The following is a 16,994-nucleotide window of genomic DNA, read 5'->3' as shown; positions in this document are numbered from 1 at the left end:
AGGCATTTTTGATCTTTAGTTTTCAAGGCTGACTGTTTTCTAGATAGGTCTTATTTTTAGGGAAATGAGGCATTCACAAAGTAAGAAACTGCAGAAATGAAAGATTCCTAACAGCAACATCTGACAAGCTAGCTCCATCCCTATCCTTTTTTTTTTGCTCAAGTTAGTACAAATGTGTGTCTGCCCCTACCAATTGAGAAAGAGCTCTATTTATTAGCCATTCAAGAGCTGTTACGGTTTAATGATAATGTAAGTAGAGTGATAATGTAAGTAAAGTGGCAATTGCAGGTATTCAATAACTGAGTTATTGTTGAAGTTGTTACTCCTATAATGAGAAAGCACTGCTAGATTCTAGGGATGAGACTAAAACTAAAAGGCAGGTAGGCTTAAAAGAGGGCCGTAGGTAGCAGTTTGGGGGCAAATACAGGGAAAGTGAACCCTCAGCCCAGGAGACAGCCTAGGAAGCTCACAGCCATTATTAAATTTCAAATGAATTCACAGTGAAAGAACTAACGAATTGTATTTCTTGAACAAAAACTCACAATAGGGTATGACTAATCTCACAGAGACTATCTATCTTTTCATATGTTAAAAGAGATCTGAAAATGTACAACTATAATTTTTAAACACTCAAATTCAATCAAGTATGATGTCAGGGAACACAATTTAAGCTTCATCAATTCATCATTACTGCTTTAGGTATTGTTTTCTAAGTAGTGAAGTATCATAAAATGTTTATTTCACCTTTAAGAGAGTCTCTCTTAAATTATCCTTTATCAGATGAGCTTTTAAAATTTTTTTTTTTTTTTTTTTTGGTTTTTCTCCGGTACCAGGAACCGAACTCACGATCTTGCGCTTGCCAGGCAGGCGCTTTGCCGCTGTGCTAAATCCCCAGCCCTAAAATTTTTATATACGGAGAATAGTAATATCACTATGGAATGTGAAAACAGATCACAAAACCTGGTACTCCCACAATCCGCCCCAAGCTGCTCAATCAACAAAGTCTGCCGAAAATCGAAATCTTTTGAAGAAAATGAAGACAAATCCGTGATCTGTAAACACTACCAAACTTCCACAACAATCTATAGGAAGGTGGGCCAGAGCATCCATTCCTTAAGGTAGTTTGCTCCTACATGTACTTTGGCCTTACAGGCTATCTTTTAATCTCTAATCACGCATTCCAGCAGGTTTGGGGCATGTGACTCGAAAAGTCCCTTACCTCTGCATATCCATCTCATACGGATGTCTGGCCAATGCCCCTATAACAACTATTCCTCATTTAGCAGCTACCATGACATGTGTAAGACACTATTCTAAGTGCAGGCTGTGCTCTGAGTAATGTACTCCATCAGCTGAAATGAAGTGCCCAGCCACTGTAATCAGGTGAAACACATCATTTTCCCAGAACACCTAAGCAAAAAATTTTAAATGCTGCTCCCCTAATTTCTTTCCTCAAAACTCTGGTTCTCCCCGACCTATTCAAACAGAACCCAATGTAGGGTAGGTAACACCTGATTTAGCATATAATTATATACTTCATTACTTTGGTACCTCAATTTCTGTACAAATCTGAAAACCACAATGCTAAAAAATGATGGCTCAAAATTAGTATAGGTCACAGATCAATTTCCTCAAGGAATTACAACCCAGAGTATAAAGAGTAATGTAAAATAAAGAAATGTTAATACATGATGAAAAAAGCAGTCACACAAGTTCTATAGAAAGCCTGCCAAAGAACTGAGATTACTAGAGAAATGACATGTTGTAGCAGCAATGAGGAAGAAGGCAAGTTATAAGCCGGGCTTTGAAAGAAAAGGCACTGCATATGCCCAGAAAGCAAAGGGGCAGCCTGGTGGCAGCTGCAGTGACATTGCTACTTCAAATCCATGAGTTTTTTAAAAAAAAAAACAAAACAAAAAACAGTTGTCACGTGGAAACTTTAAATAGTTAACAGGACAAATTTTCTAAGCTAACACAAATTCCCAATTTCATATATTTCAGACTACATTCATTGTCATATACTATAAAAACTTTAATACATAGAAAATCAACTAATCAGATTTCTTATCAATAACAGAAAATATATGAAACCCAAGTTCTTGACAGGAACTAAAACTAAAAATTCTGTTTTACAAATCCTTTTGGCTACAAACACAATATGCACAGAGGTTTTTCTGTGTACGGTTGTAAAAACCATGTAATCTACTCCTTTTCAAATATCTGAACTGTATTCTTGCACCAGGCCAGATTAGACCTCTCCTGATTTATCCCACTCCTAAACTCTCTCATCAAACTTCTTTTCACACCACACCACTTGCATACACTAAAGAATATACGAAAAATCATAAAAAGCTCACTCTTGTGGCTTCTGGAAAAATGCTATCCAAATGCTATCCCTCTTTATGTATACCAGGTCTTAGTAATATGAAAAACAATGTTTTTATCTGATGGATGCTAAGTCCTGTAACTGATCCTACTGATTATCCTCCTTTGTTTTGGTTACAAGGAAACTCCGAGCAGTACTTGCAGACTTTTTCTAAGTAATGAATGAACTCTAGTCTGTAACTTCAGAAGGAAATGTTACATGATTTTATTATCCTACCTTTATATTTCTTTCATCTGATTCATTTACTTGCTCTTGAATTATTATTATTTATTTTGCAGATTGCCTCAAATCTTTCTGTGGAATAAGATGGAATATAATACAAAATCTAGAACTCACAATTAAGCAGAATTAGAGGAGGGTTAAATTTTTACTACATTTCCCTTACTTTAAGAAAATAAAGCAGAGGAATAAAAAAATATACAAGTTGTTTTGCTTAAGTCCATGATACCTACTGGAATTAATATGGAATTTAACCCAAGCTCCTATATAACTCTGACATCTGGTATACCATTATTCGATAACAACTAAAACTCAAAATAATGACCTGAGTACTACAAGAGCCTAGTATTTAAATTTGTTGAATGTTTTGAATTTTTGCTCCAAAAAATAGAATTAGCCTAAGACATCATATCTTAATATGCCATCACCATCAAGGCATTTTCTAGTTCAACCCTTGGAAATCCCATTAAACGTAAGTTTGCATTATCTTATCATTACTCAAGTGATCTAAATATGTAATTATGGACATTCTCTAAGGTTTTATTCTAGACCTCCCCTTAAACTCAGAGAACAGTGTTACCCTCATAATTTCAATAACATCTACATGAATACTTCCAAAATGTCTGTCCCATTTCCACTGGACAGACTTGTCATACTTCAGTGAAAATGACCAACAGAAGCTTCATTATCTCTCTTCTTCCTCACCTCTACAGTCAATCCTTTCTGAAGACCTCCTTTCTGACAACAACACTACCATTCTGCTCAATTCCAAGGCTTTAGTTGTCTTCACTCCTTCTTTCCCTTTGTCCAACGATTGGTCTGGATCATGTTCATTCTTTCATGTTTTTTGTGGTATTGGAGACTGAATACAGAGCCTTGAACATTCTAGGCAAGTACTCTATCGTTATGCTACCTCTCTGGACCTTTTTATTTTATTTTCAGACTGGGTCTTATGAAGTTGCCCAGGCTGTTCTCAGATTTGTGATTCTCCTGCTTCAATCACCTAGACAGCCGGGATCATAGGCATTTGAAGTATCTTTCCATTTGGCATTTTCTTTTCTATTTGCACTTTTATTTTCCTACTTCATGTTCCAATAAGTTGAGCTCTCTGCTTTATCTCTCTCCTCAGACTTTCCATTTCACTCCTTGTTCTACTAGTACAGAGCAAATCAAGAAACAAAATCACAACATTCTGTAAACAAAAGAATGGCTGCTGGTTAGAAACTATAGTAGCATCACCTTTCAATAAATTAACTGGTTGAAAACAATACATTAAGTTTCACAAGTTTCCCTTAAATCTATTTTCCTTAATATATTACTTCTGTTTAACACAAACCAAGATATAAAAATTCTAGTGGAGCCGGGCATTGTGGCACACGCCTGTAATCCCAGCACTCGGGAGGCTGAGGCAGGAGGATTATTGTGAGTTTGAGACCAGCATGGGCTACAAAGTGAGCTCAACACCAGCCTAAACTGCGTAGTGAGACCCTGTCTCAAAAAGACAACATAACAAAACAAAACAAAAAATCCTAGTGGAGACAATTGTTGAAGATGCTAGAAACTAGTGCTGGATTTAAATTATACATGATGAAAAGAAAAATAAACCAGGACAAAAGAGCACACAAATATGCTTATAGAATAACTTTTTTTAAAACCCACAATAAGGAATTTTTAACTTGTGTAGGGGGAATGTGGACTGGTGGGAACCATGGAGCCACAAGAATCAGAGTTGTTTTTTAATCATCACTTTCCTCAAACCTGCATCAGTAACTTCCTATAACTTATTACATCACAGAGGACTCCCTCAATATGAAATTTCAGGGCAACCTGGAATGTAATGTATCAACTAATTATCACACCTCTCACAGCTATCCCTAATCATAATCCACTAACACCAGGCCAAGCAGATTAATGCATCTACCATGCTAAGTAGCATATTTTCCTTATTTTGCTTCTCCTCCCTACACCTGGATGCCCTCAGTCCTGTCTTAGCCAAATCTTATTTATTCATGGGGACATGGATCACATCTCATCTCAGTAATGAAGCCCTCTGCTTATTAACTATGACTTTGTTCTTATATTTCCTTCTGTATGCATAATCAGCACCACATGGCTCATAAGTTAACTGTTCTCTAATCGTTTCATATGTATGCTTTCCACAGAGGTCTCATCTATTCCCATGGATTTAATTACAAACCATACGCTGATTCACAAACCTAAATCCTTGTTCTGTTTGCTAAACTTCAGACTCATACATCCATCTGCCTACCTGATCACGCTGGTAGGTGTCTAATGGGCATCTTGGATTTAACATGTCAAAGAGAACTATTGATTTTTACCAGTGAAGCATACTTAAGCCCTCTAGCCTTACTCATTTCGGCCTCATTATGTGTCCAGTTCCTCAGGCCAAAATTACTTCTTTTTCTTTTTCCCTCACATTCCACTTCAATCCACTAGGAAGATTTGTTGGTATTAATCCCAAAATAAAGCCAAATCCAACCATTTCTCTTCATTATCACCCTATTTCAAATTACAATCATCACCTCTACCTGAAAGTCTGAGTCTCCTAAGCTCTTTGCTTCCTCTTTCTGAGAATCCATTCTTCAAAACACTCTGGATGATCTACTCAAAGCCAAAATCAATCATGTAACTCTCCATCTATAAACTCCCCAATGGCTTCCCGCAGTTCTACATTACACTCAACAGATTAACAGTCTCACCACAGCCTAGAAGGCTGCCCTGTCCCTAGCTTTCAACCTCAACTTCTGGCACTCTATTGACTGTCCATAATGCTTCGGCAGCAATGTTTTTCTCCTCCATTTCTTGGTTTGTGTCAAAGGGCTTCTCCACTGGCTGTTACCTTAGCTTTGTTCTTCATCCATAGCACCCTTCATATAACTGACTCCTTTTAGGTCTCTGCTTAAACATATCTCAAACAAAGTCACACTCTGGCACATTATCCAGTTTTACTCCCCATCCACTGTGGTACTGGGGACTAAACCCACACCCAGTCAGTTTTACATACTAGAATACAAGGTTCTTTAGTTCTTAGAGGGATGGTATCAGGCATAAATGTTTATATTTCCACCATGGTTTGCCTACTACAATCCTAGGTAAGTAAAATATCCAATAAATGCCTAGTGAGCAACTTATAAGAAATATCTGTGATCTGAAAACTATAGATTTCTAAAGCCAGATATAAATGCAGGGAAACTGCAAAAGGACTAATAACATGATGACTAGTAAAGTTTAAAACAACATGATTATTAACTTGAACAAGTTTTCCTAAACTAATCAAACACTAATTTCTATTATAATGACTTAAACTTCACTAAAATGACAACCACTAGGCAAATGATTCTAATGAACACATTGAAGTCTTACTTAATGTTATAATGTCCAGTTTTCAGTGTACATCTATCAGGAAGTTGAGCAAGTTTTCTTGAAAGCATTTTAAAATACTTTCTGCACTCCTGCATTCCTGTGTTCTGTTCATAATCAGTAGAAGCAGAAAGTGGCAGTCCATCTCTGACACGAACAACTGAGGCAGACAAAATCACAGACATTTCAACCCACAGAGAGGACCTAAAACAAAATGAATAGCTTGGTTAGATAAAAATTAAATTCAAAGCCAGTAAGCATATGCAAAAATGTTCAATGTACTAGTAATCAAGGAATACTAATTAAAGCAATGGCATATGGACTTCACTTGACAAATTAGCTTTTAAAACAATACTTGCTTCTGTCTGGCACTCTCATTAAGTGTACATCAAAGTAATAACTGCTATAAAATCATTCTTGAAACAATCTGGCAATTTTGGCAAGGTTTAAAAACATGTATAACCACAGACTTCAGTAAATTTAAATATCTAACCCTATTCAGAGGAATATAACCAGAGATCCAGAGAAAAAAAATCTAAAGTGATATTCTATTATTAGGATAACTAAAAGCAATCTAAAAATCCTACAGTAGGGTGATAATTAAATAAATTATAGTATACCCATATGACAGAATACCATGCAGCAACTAGTAGTTATGTGTATGACAAAAAGTTTAATAGTGTGGAAAAATGCTAATATATTAAGTTTTTCAAAAAGACAAAAATTGAATATTTTTTCACAAAAATGAAGAAAAAGGAGAAAATGGAGAGATATAGGAAAGATACCAAAATCAAAATAATGTTTATATCCAGGAAAGAGTATTTTGAGTGACTGTTATTTTATAATTTCCTGAATATTCATAAATTCATAATATTCTACAAAGGACATTACTTTCCCTTTTTTCAATCACATGTTATTGCTACATTTTAGATATAAATAATGATCACATTCAACACAGAAAATTTGTACCTGTACATGATGTAACTTGATTCTTTTTTTTTTTTTGCCATTTCCCTACCCTCTGTTCAACCCCTCCTTTCTTCCCCATTTACAAAAGCTTTAGGTTCCATTGTTTCCTTCTTATTTTTTTTTTTTTTAAATTTTTGCTTCCCATTTGAACATTTTCTTCCTATTCCACAATACCTATTACACATTTTGGTCCTTATTTACAATTTTGGTTTCTCATGCCAGGAAACAATGTAGTGTTTACACATGTGTGTCTGATTTATTTCACTTAAGAGTATGGTCTCAATGTGCATCCATTTACCCAGGAATGTCTCAAGGTTATTATATATTACTTTCATAATCAGAAAATAATTTTTATCCAACACACTGTAAATTGTAAAACTAAAAGAATACTGGCTTTAATGTTGTTCTTAATCTTCTCACCAAAAAGTAAATCATATTGGACAATTTTATGGGATTCTGATCATGCTTTACAACAGATGAAAGGATTTCACAGGCCTGATTCCGAAACAAATTGGGTAACTTAGTAAGAAATTGGAAGTGGGATTAGAAATGCAAATTCTAGGTTCACCCCCAAAATTCTGACCCTACCACCTGGGGGGTGGGGCCTGAGCATCTTCAATTTTAAGAAATTCCCGAGGTGATTACTATGTTTACTGTCCTTAGGACCATATTTTGAACCATTGAATTATAACATGTTCATCACCTGAGATTAAGGGATTGTTTTCTGTCAGGCCATCAGAGTGCAGTATCACTAAGTTTTTCTTTACTACCATAGCAGTAAAGATAATTGGTAAAAATTAAAAATTTTGATAGGCTTTCATAGGCTTTTTTCAGAGATAGTATTATTTCAGAAATTAATCTTCACCTGCCCACTTAAGCTAGGTCAATATTATCCCATTCCAAAAAAGAAAAAAGAAAAAAATGAGGAATACATCAAAAAGTGCCATAGAAAACCAATTGGTGCAGAGTCTGTAAATCAGAAGTTGATAGTTTTCATTGCTATATGAAGTCTAAATCTGACTGTCCATTCATGGTAGTAACCAATTTGATAACAAAAACAAATCCAACTAATAAAGCAAAGCATTACATTTATTACATCCTTTTCCTTTTTTAATGAGGAAAGGGGAGGAATCTCTAGGCATTACTATGTCATTACCCTCTAACATTTTTCTCCTGCAGGTATTTAAAAGAGGGAAAAACACAGCAGCAAATTAAACCAGTCTTTTCACTATGGTGAAATCTTCAAATTAAAATCTTAGTATTATATATCCAAATCAGCACTCTTCTCCCCATTCATCTAGTTTTGTTTTTGTCTTTTAAAAAGTATCAAAAGAAAGGTGGGACACTCTATATCATAAATTCCTCTTTTAAAATTTTATTTAATTGTTAAACCATAATGGTAACATTTAGCCCAAATGTAAAAAAAGAGGAAAATATCTGTATACCCTATCTTTATATTTAAATATAAAACTATTGTCTTTTCAGAAGTATGACCATTCTGGGGATTAATGTGAGGGCACGGTATGACTTATAGTTCTAAATGTTCTTTTTCATAGTATTCTTTTTTTTTGTTGTTTGTTTTTTTTCTGGTACTGGGAATCAAACTCACGACCTTGTGCTTGCCAGGTTCACAGTATTCTTTTATGCCTAATTTTTCTAGGAGCTTATCATGAATACAATTTATTATAGTTTACAAACTTTCACACAGTCTTCAAAGTTACTCTTCTGAATGACTTGAAAGACAAAAAGATATGACTTATATTTCTTAAAAATATATGCTAAGAAAAACTTGTTCTAACCAACCCATAAGTCCCAACATTAATTGCATATCTACCATAAATTAGGTATTATGTCAGGTATTACATAGTTTCTGTTCCAAGAAATAACATTCCCAAAATACAGAAATTCAACTGAAAACAGTAAATACAACACAGGCTCTATTGGATGCCACTCTACTAAACAGAAAACTAGTTAAACAAACTTGCATTTCAGATATTTCTAATACACACTTTAGGCTGGTAACCAAAAGCAAAACACAGCAGTTATATTTCCTGTCATGATCCTTAAAAGGCTGTCTAAGGACCGTTGCTATTTATCAGTAGATAAAATTTTTGAGTTGAAAAAGGTAGACACCAAATCAGTTAAATCTACGGAAATAAAAGAAACTGAGATGAATAAACAGTGAATAATACCAGGTTTTAACCAACTGCTAGACAGATTCCAATCATTTTAGGAAATGTAGTCTCTTCTCTATCACACAGTAAACATACTACCCCCATTTTTTTCTTTTTACTTTCTTCCAAAACTCAAACCAAAAAGTCTCTAATCTCATCTGGACTGTGCTAGTAGAAATAGAAACTATACATACCAAGACCCAGCTAGGGTAAAAGTCCAGATAGTAGTGGTTGAGAAAACCAAGGAAGAACCAGTGGCTATGGAAAGCAAAGATTACAACAACTGCATGGGAAGCTGTGGGAGTGGTATTAGTTTTGGGGTTTTTTTAGTTTTGTTTTTAATCTTATCAGGACCACATGTGAATTTTTAAGCCAGCAGTCCTCACTTTTAACACAGAAAATATTACCCTTACCTTTAACAATAACAGAAAACTCATAAGCAATGGGAGTAGTGGTCTATATTTCCTTTCCCCAACAACTACTGGATGAAAAAGCCCAAATTAGAATCTAGGGTAGATCTACAAAGGCTGAGGAAAATAAAGTCACACAACGGCAAACCAGATAGCTAGCAATCTCTTAAATCCAAGATAACAAGGCACTGAGCCCTCACCTTGTGAAGATTGTCAGATAATGACCACAGGCGTGAGCCATCAGGAAGTCATCTCTCAAAAAGTAATAAAACCCAAAATATAATTTTTATATCTACCAGCCAAAGGCTTTCATTCTCTCTTTACAGATAAAAAAATACTTTATCCTGGGATCACTTACATTTCCTTTTAATCTACCATTTCCCAAACCTCAATCATGCAAGCACCACCTTCAGAATTCTTACCTTATCTGCACATCACCTGTACTTACTGTATTTGTCAAATATTGATCTTTAACTGACTTTTGCCCTATATTTTCAGTAAGATCTGTGAGATCTGCTTTTCAGTACTAGGTTTTTCTCCTAATTTAACTTAGAAGAATTTTCATTTTAAAAGTGCATATGGGAAAATCTCAAGGTTTTTAAAAAATGTCCATTTGCTTATAAAATTATTATACATATGATGGTTATTAAAGTTTGGGAAGGCCAAGGGTAGGGTATGCCTGCAATCCCAGCACTTGGGGAGGCTAAGGCAGGAGGACCGCCTCAAGTTCGTAGCCAGCCTGGGCTATTAAGTGAGTTCAAGGCCAGCTGAACTGCATAGTGGAACCCTGTCTCAAAAAGACAAAAACAAACAAAGTTTCGGAAACACTAACTTGGTATATGTTATTTTATTAAAAGTGCTAGCTGAGATCTGTGAGACGTTTTAATTTGGGGCCTGGCTTTATAACTGTGACATACAGAATAGGGGCAGACTGTGTAAAGAAGGAAAGGGAAAAGCGTACCAAGAAAAACCAAAATTTACTCCGTTGCTTTGCCTATGCCCCCTACTTCACTAGCAGTCTTTGGTACTCCTAGTATGGGCACTTGCACTGCACAGTATTTTAAGACCTCTGGCTCAGGGTGGAATTATACTCACACTTAGGCAGGAACTGTGCTGCTAAGCTATATCCCCAGCCCTATACTCACACTTAGGAATAGGCCCTCCAACACATGTGCAATGTGTCAGTCCCCAACATAATTCACAGACGGTAGGCATAACCTCCACTTTACAGATGAGGAAACCTGGAGCCAAGCTGCACAGGTTCAAATCCAGGCTCTGCCACACACCAGCCATGTAATCTTCAGCAAGCTTTGCCTTCGTAAACCTCAGCCTCCTTACCTTAACATATGGCTACAAATAGTAGCTGAGAGGGTTCCCTGACTGATAGTAAATAGAATCTCCCTCATAGGATCATCTAAACCACCTAACCCTGCCTTCTAATATACTAAAAGTATACAGTATTCAGCATTTGCTATTCATATTACTTATCGATTACCCTCTCTGAACGAGGCACTTTTACACACTACCTCATTTAAACTTTCCAATAACCTGTCTGGTGGGTACTACTAGCTTCCTTTCACCTATGAGGAAATTCAAGCCCAGAAAGTTTAAGTAATTTGCTCAATCCCTAACCTAGCAAGTACGTGTTTAAATGTAGAACTAATCTTAACAACCCTATGAGACATTGCTTCTCAATATATCCAAACTTCTAACACAAATACAGAGAGGAAAATCACTTCACCCCTTTGATAGGACATGGGGTTTTTTCGTATAGCAACAGACAATATACTTAAATTTCAATCAGTCACACACTTAAAAAGAATAAATTGATGCGATGGTTCTCAACATAGGAAATACCTGGATGTCCCATTAATTTAGGGAATGGTCACAGGTGGCAGATTTAAGGTACTGCCTAATTCCTTACAAGCTTGGAATGTGAACAAATACCAGTGGTATGGAATGTGACTTAAGAGTTTTAAAAAGTGGTTGTTTCACCTATCAACTGGGACCCTAGCGTGTCCGGTGTGGTGGCTGACACTCTGGCTCTGGACTGGGCTCTACCTTAGCTGAACAGGCATAGGCGAGCTGGTTCTGAAGGGCTCCATCTACCCCAAGGGAATGATCCAGGAAACTAAGCAGCAGGAAAAAATTCTAACGCTGTTTTTACTACCAGAGAGATTCCAGTCGGCGAGGGTTCGGAGTTCTCTTTCGCAGAACTCCACTTGTCGAGCCAACTGCTCAGGTCTCTTTTGGGCCACTTCGTTCCCAAAGTGCCCCTAACAGGGCCTCAAGGAGTTTCCGTGAGGCAGCGCGGGCAAGTCTCTGGATTCAACACGCATTCAATCCTCCACAAAACACATGGTGCGCCCCTGGTTTAGTCCTACCCTGCCTAGAGTATATAGGAAATGCCACCTCAAGCTCTCTAGGGTCTTCTAACAGGCGAGGTGGACCCTGTGCTTCTGACATCTGGGGCCAGGGAGTGCCCACCACCAACCACTGGCAGCCCAGGGCGACGGTCCCCTCCCTCAGTCGTCCCTGCTCGGGCTGCCTCGTACCAGGCGCGGCTGACAAGGGGGAAGAGCCGCCCGCGCGTCCCACAGACCCAAGGAGAAGGGGGCGGAGTCCTCCCCTGCCCGCCCCCCTAGAACTCCGCGGTCCCAACTACATCCGGCTCCCTCGGCACAGCCTCGCTTCCAGACCTGGGCAGGCCGAGACAGGCGGTGGCAGAGCGAGGGCAGCGGCCAGCCGGGGGTCCCAGCGACCCTGAACAGAGAGGGAAGAGGACTGGAAGGGGCCGGGCAGTACCTGTCGAGCCTGGACGGGCCGCTCCGAGTGACGCGCCTCGCAGTGCATTGTGGGGCCGGGAGTGGCCTCTAGGCAGGGATGCCCCGCGTCCAACGTGGCTGGCGCCAGGAGTCAAGCCCCGCCCCCGCCCGTTCAGCGGCCCAGACCAATCAGGTTCTGTGGGAAGCGTTCGCTGACCCGCCCCCTTCCGGGGCCCACCTTAGTCCCACCTCCTCCAAGAGAGATTGGCAGGCTGTCACGCACTTGCGCCGAGAGATTGCTTTGTCCTCTGGGGATGGAACGGTGCTGTCCCTCAGAAATGAGGCTACTCTCCCTCACCTACAGCTCTATATCTGGAGACAGTTTTTCTCTCACACGCAGCTCTAAAACCAGCACTTTAAGGAAGGAGGAAAAGCTTCCTCCGGACGAGCAAGAAAAGGACCTGCCCCCTCTGCCATCAACCCTAGAAAGAAAGTAACCTTAGCTGAGAAGGGCCAGATACTGTCCCCATATTCCCTCCCAGCGTTTTCATGGCCCTGTATTATTAAACAAGCATTTACTAAGTGTCTTCCAGGCAGCAAGCGCTGTGACAGACATCGGATTATAAGAGCGAACAGAACACTCGATTGAATTGAAGGTGTAATAGGAGCAAGAGACATTAAAGGATGAATTGTTACGTAAATATAAATGGTGAACAATACTATGAAGAAAGACCAGTGGGTGCCATGATGGATTAATTTTGGATTGTCAAGGAAGAGCCCTCTGAATAAGTATCTTTCAAGCTGCGGGGCTGGCAAGCGCAAGGTCGTGAGTTCGGTTCCCGGTACCAGAAAAAAACCAAAAAAAAAAAAAAGTATCTTTTAAGTTTCAGGCATATTAAGGAACTTTAAAGAATGTTTGAGACCAAGGAATCATCTGTGAGGTTGGGTCATGAAAGATCTTGGAATGTTCTGGAAATTGAAAGGAAATTGTGTGGCTGGAGTGTAGGAGGCAAGAATAAGCTTGGGCTGCAATGAGACAAGGCTAGAGCATGCTCTAATTGGCCACTTTATAGGCTCCAGACTCTCACTTGTAAGGTATCCTAAGGTCAATGGGCAGCTAATAAAGACTGTTAAATAGGATCTGATTTACATTTGTTAAAACTCACAATGGAAGAGGGCAAGAAAGGTTACTGGGAGCCCCTTTAGAGACGGTTACATTAGTCAAGGCCGCAAATGATGACAGCTTAAACTAGGGAAATGGCAATAAAGACAGAAAGAGGTGGATAAGTTTAAGACATGTATAAATTAGAGACCGAATCCAAGAAGCTTAATAATGGATTGGTTTGCTTGCAAGGGTCAAGGGAAGAGGAGTGTTAAGAATGACTCCTTCAGTAACTAAATGAATTAAGCCACTTACTGATTCAGAGAACAAAGAATGTGGAGCAAATGTTTTGCTATATGTTAAATCTGAGATACTTATAAATGGAAATGTCATTCAGGTTTAAATAAATATGTCTAGAGTTCAGAAGACAGATCTCAACTAATTAGAGAAATTTGGTGGTTGTTGGAGTAAGTGAACCCAGCAATTCCAGTCCTCCTAGCTATACATTCAACAGAAATATATTCATATGTTCATCAAAAAGTATGTGTATAAGAATGTTCATAGGATGAATGAATTTTGGTATATTTACATAGTAGAATACAGGAAAAAGAATAAACTTACCACTATTGAATTTCATAATAACAAAACTGAGTGAAGTAAGTCAGGCACAAAACATGCATACTACATGATTCCATTTATAATATGTTCAAGAACCAAAATACTATAGGTTATAGAAATCAGAATTTTGGTTAACCTTAAGTAGTACTATTAATATTTGAAAAAGAACACTAGGGGACTTATGAAGTTCTAATGTTCTTTTACTCCATCTGGGTGCTGCTTACATGGTATGGTCAGTTAATGAAAATTCTTCAAACTGTATGCCTATTATTTATGCAACTTTCAGTGTGTTTTATTCAATAGAAGGTTTGTATTTCAAAGATGTTGTGGTAGATTGACAACTGGTGGTCAACTTGTAACACCCAACTGAAGTGAATCGGCATGATGCTGGGTGTGGAGGGCCCGCCTGAGGATTGTTGCCAATAACATAAAAAGGAGAACTGGAGAGGAAGAAACGGGCTGTTGATTCTCTTGGAGAAGCATGCCGCACTGGCTTTTTTGATATGAACTATGCAGTTCTCATGGTTGGAGGAGCTCAGGACCTCGTTGTCACTGAGGATGGCTGCAGTTCACTTTGGGGGGTTCTGGTCCTTACTTTGAGCATCATTGCTTCCTGGCTCTGGAAGGAAAGGTGTGTGCTGTTGATCCTCCTGGAGAAGTCTGTCACACTGGCTTTCGTGATATGAACTTGGCTTTTCTTGTCAGCAGAGGAACTTGGGACCTCACTGTTGCTGAGGATGACTAGGATTCTTTAGGGTGGGTGGGTCTCTGGTTCTTACTTTGAGCGTTGCTTCTTGGCTCCAGTGCAGATCCCTCAACCTGCTGGCACAGATCCTTTATCTTGCTGGTGCAGACTTTCTAGCTTCCACTTTGAGCCTTCCCAGTGCAGATCCTTCAAACAGGCTTGCATGAGATATTATTGTGGGCTCTATGCCTCCAGTTGGACCCATGGTGGACATTTCCATGGGCTCTAGGTCTTCAGCTGGATCGTGTAGGACATTGTCATGGGATCCAGGCTCTCACTTGGATTCTTTGGGTCTCTAGTGTGTGGACAGATCTCCTGCACTCTTTTGCATTTGACTCTTGGGTGAATATTATAAAATAATCCTATAACTTATATGTCGTATATTAATTCCTTTTCCTTGCAAACTCTGACTACAACAGACGTTAAGTGTGATATGGCCATAAGTAATTACCATCAAACTAAATCTTCTACCATAAGCAATAGAAAGCCAAATCTATGAAACAAGTGTATTCAGGCATTGGACCGTTCAGGCAAAGTAAGTTCATTATCCTAGAAAGAAAGAAAACAAACAAGATGAGCCCCCAAAACTTCCCCTGATTGCTTGCTGGAGTTGTTTACCTAAGCACAAGACAGAAAGAAGCCAAGTGGAGTATTTAAAACCGGGACGTTTTGTAAAAAGACCACAGGAAGCCTACACTAGAAATAAGGCTAAATTAGCCCAAACAAAGATCAAAAAGTTGATCTGAAAGTAAATTAACTGCTTGCTTGAAAAAAAATTAGCAGTCTTTAAGCAAAGATGATAAAATCTAAGTACTCAATCATGTGACATTCACTCACTAAAAAAAATTACTATACATGCTGGATGTGGTGATGCATACATGTAATCACAGCACTTGAGAAGCTGAGGCAGGAGGAGTGCCATGAATTCAAGCCCAGCCTGGGCTACACAGTAAGTTCAAGGCCAGCCTGAGATATATAGCAAGACCCTGCCTCAAAAAAAAAAAAATGGGTATATATTGAAGAAGCAGGAAAATATAAACCATAAATGGGAAAAAAATAAGTCAACAGAAAAGAGACCTGAAATTACAAATTTAATAAAATTATATTTTAAAACAGAAAAAGACTTGAGAGTAGCTATTGTAAATATCTTGAGAATTTAAAGAAACATAAATATAATATGAGAAATGAAAACCATAAAAAGAACCACATCAAACTTCTAGAGTAGAGAAATACAATATCTGACATTAAAATTTTGCTGTGTGGGCTTACCAACAGATTAGACATTGCCCAAAAAAAAAGTTCAATGAACAAAGAAACAGTGCAAATGAATTATCTAGGGGCTGGCAATGTAGCTTAGCGATAGAGCTCTTTTCTAGCACGTGCAAGGCCCTGGATTCAATTTCCAGTAGTGGGTTTTTTTCTTAAGGAAAAGAATAATCTATATTATAACAGAGAAAGAAGAAAACTTAGAAAATGAACAGAGTCTTGGCAGCCAGTAATCAACACAAAGTTGTTTAACAATGTAGTCAGAACTGCAGGGAGGAAAAAAAAAGGAAAAGGGACAAAAAAAGATTGAAGTAATAATGGCTAATTTTTTTCTAAATTAGATCAAACAAATAAACCCACAGACAGGCCTCCTCTGGAAAAAAACAAAAAACTAATCCCAAACTGGATAAACACAAAGGAAACCATACCAAGTCACATTACACCCAAACGGCTAAAAACCAGTGATTAAAATACTAGAAACAATGAATGAAACTGTGAAATCACAATGCACATAGCGAACAATGATAAAAGTACTACTGACTGCACCCTTCATATCAGAAAGAATGGAAGTCAAAATATAATGGGGTAAAATCTTTAAATCTCTAAAAGAAAACCTTGATAACCTTGAATTCTATGCCCAGCCACAATTCCTTTGAAAAATAAGATTAATAATACATACCTGTAGCCCTCGTTAATGAGAAGACTGAGGCAGGAGGATCACTTGAGCTCAGGAGTTCGAGGTCAACCTGAGCAACTAGTGAGACCCCGGTCAAAAAGTAAGAAAGAGAAAAAGAGATGGAGAGAGAGAGAGAGAGAGAGAGAGAGAGAGAGAGAGAGAGAGAGAGAGAGATTTTCAGGCAATAAATGTTGAGAAATTTATTGTTACATCTAAATTACTATATAATAAATATTAAAGAAAGTTTTTCAGATTAAATAAAAATAATTGCAGGTGGAAACAT

At 38.1% G+C, this 16,994-nt stretch overlaps 1 protein-coding gene across 3 annotated transcripts in view; it reads right to left on the bottom strand.

Annotated features, from left to right (window-relative positions):
* Sec22a (SEC22 homolog A, vesicle trafficking protein) overlaps positions 1-12,451 on the bottom strand; it is a 66,598-nt gene extending 54,147 nt beyond the window's left edge. For all 3 annotated transcript variants that reach the window (XM_005386526.2, XM_013515189.1, XM_013515190.1), the window contains exons 1-2: positions 12,345-12,451; positions 5,990-6,190 (exon numbers count right to left, since the gene is read on the bottom strand). In XM_005386526.2, the coding sequence (XP_005386583.1) occupies positions 5,990-6,171 (182 nt within the window). In that variant the 5' untranslated portion in view covers positions 6,172-6,190; positions 12,345-12,451. The remainder of the gene's footprint in view (positions 1-5,989; positions 6,191-12,344) is intronic.
* Between the last annotated feature and the right edge of the window lie 4,543 nt (positions 12,452-16,994).

This window comes from Chinchilla lanigera, unplaced genomic scaffold, assembly GCF_000276665.1.
Source record: "Chinchilla lanigera isolate Chin_1 unplaced genomic scaffold, ChiLan1.0 scaffold00026, whole genome shotgun sequence".
Classification (NCBI taxonomy): domain Eukaryota; kingdom Metazoa; phylum Chordata; class Mammalia; order Rodentia; family Chinchillidae; genus Chinchilla; species Chinchilla lanigera.
This window is presented reverse-complemented; position numbering and strand designations above follow the sequence as displayed.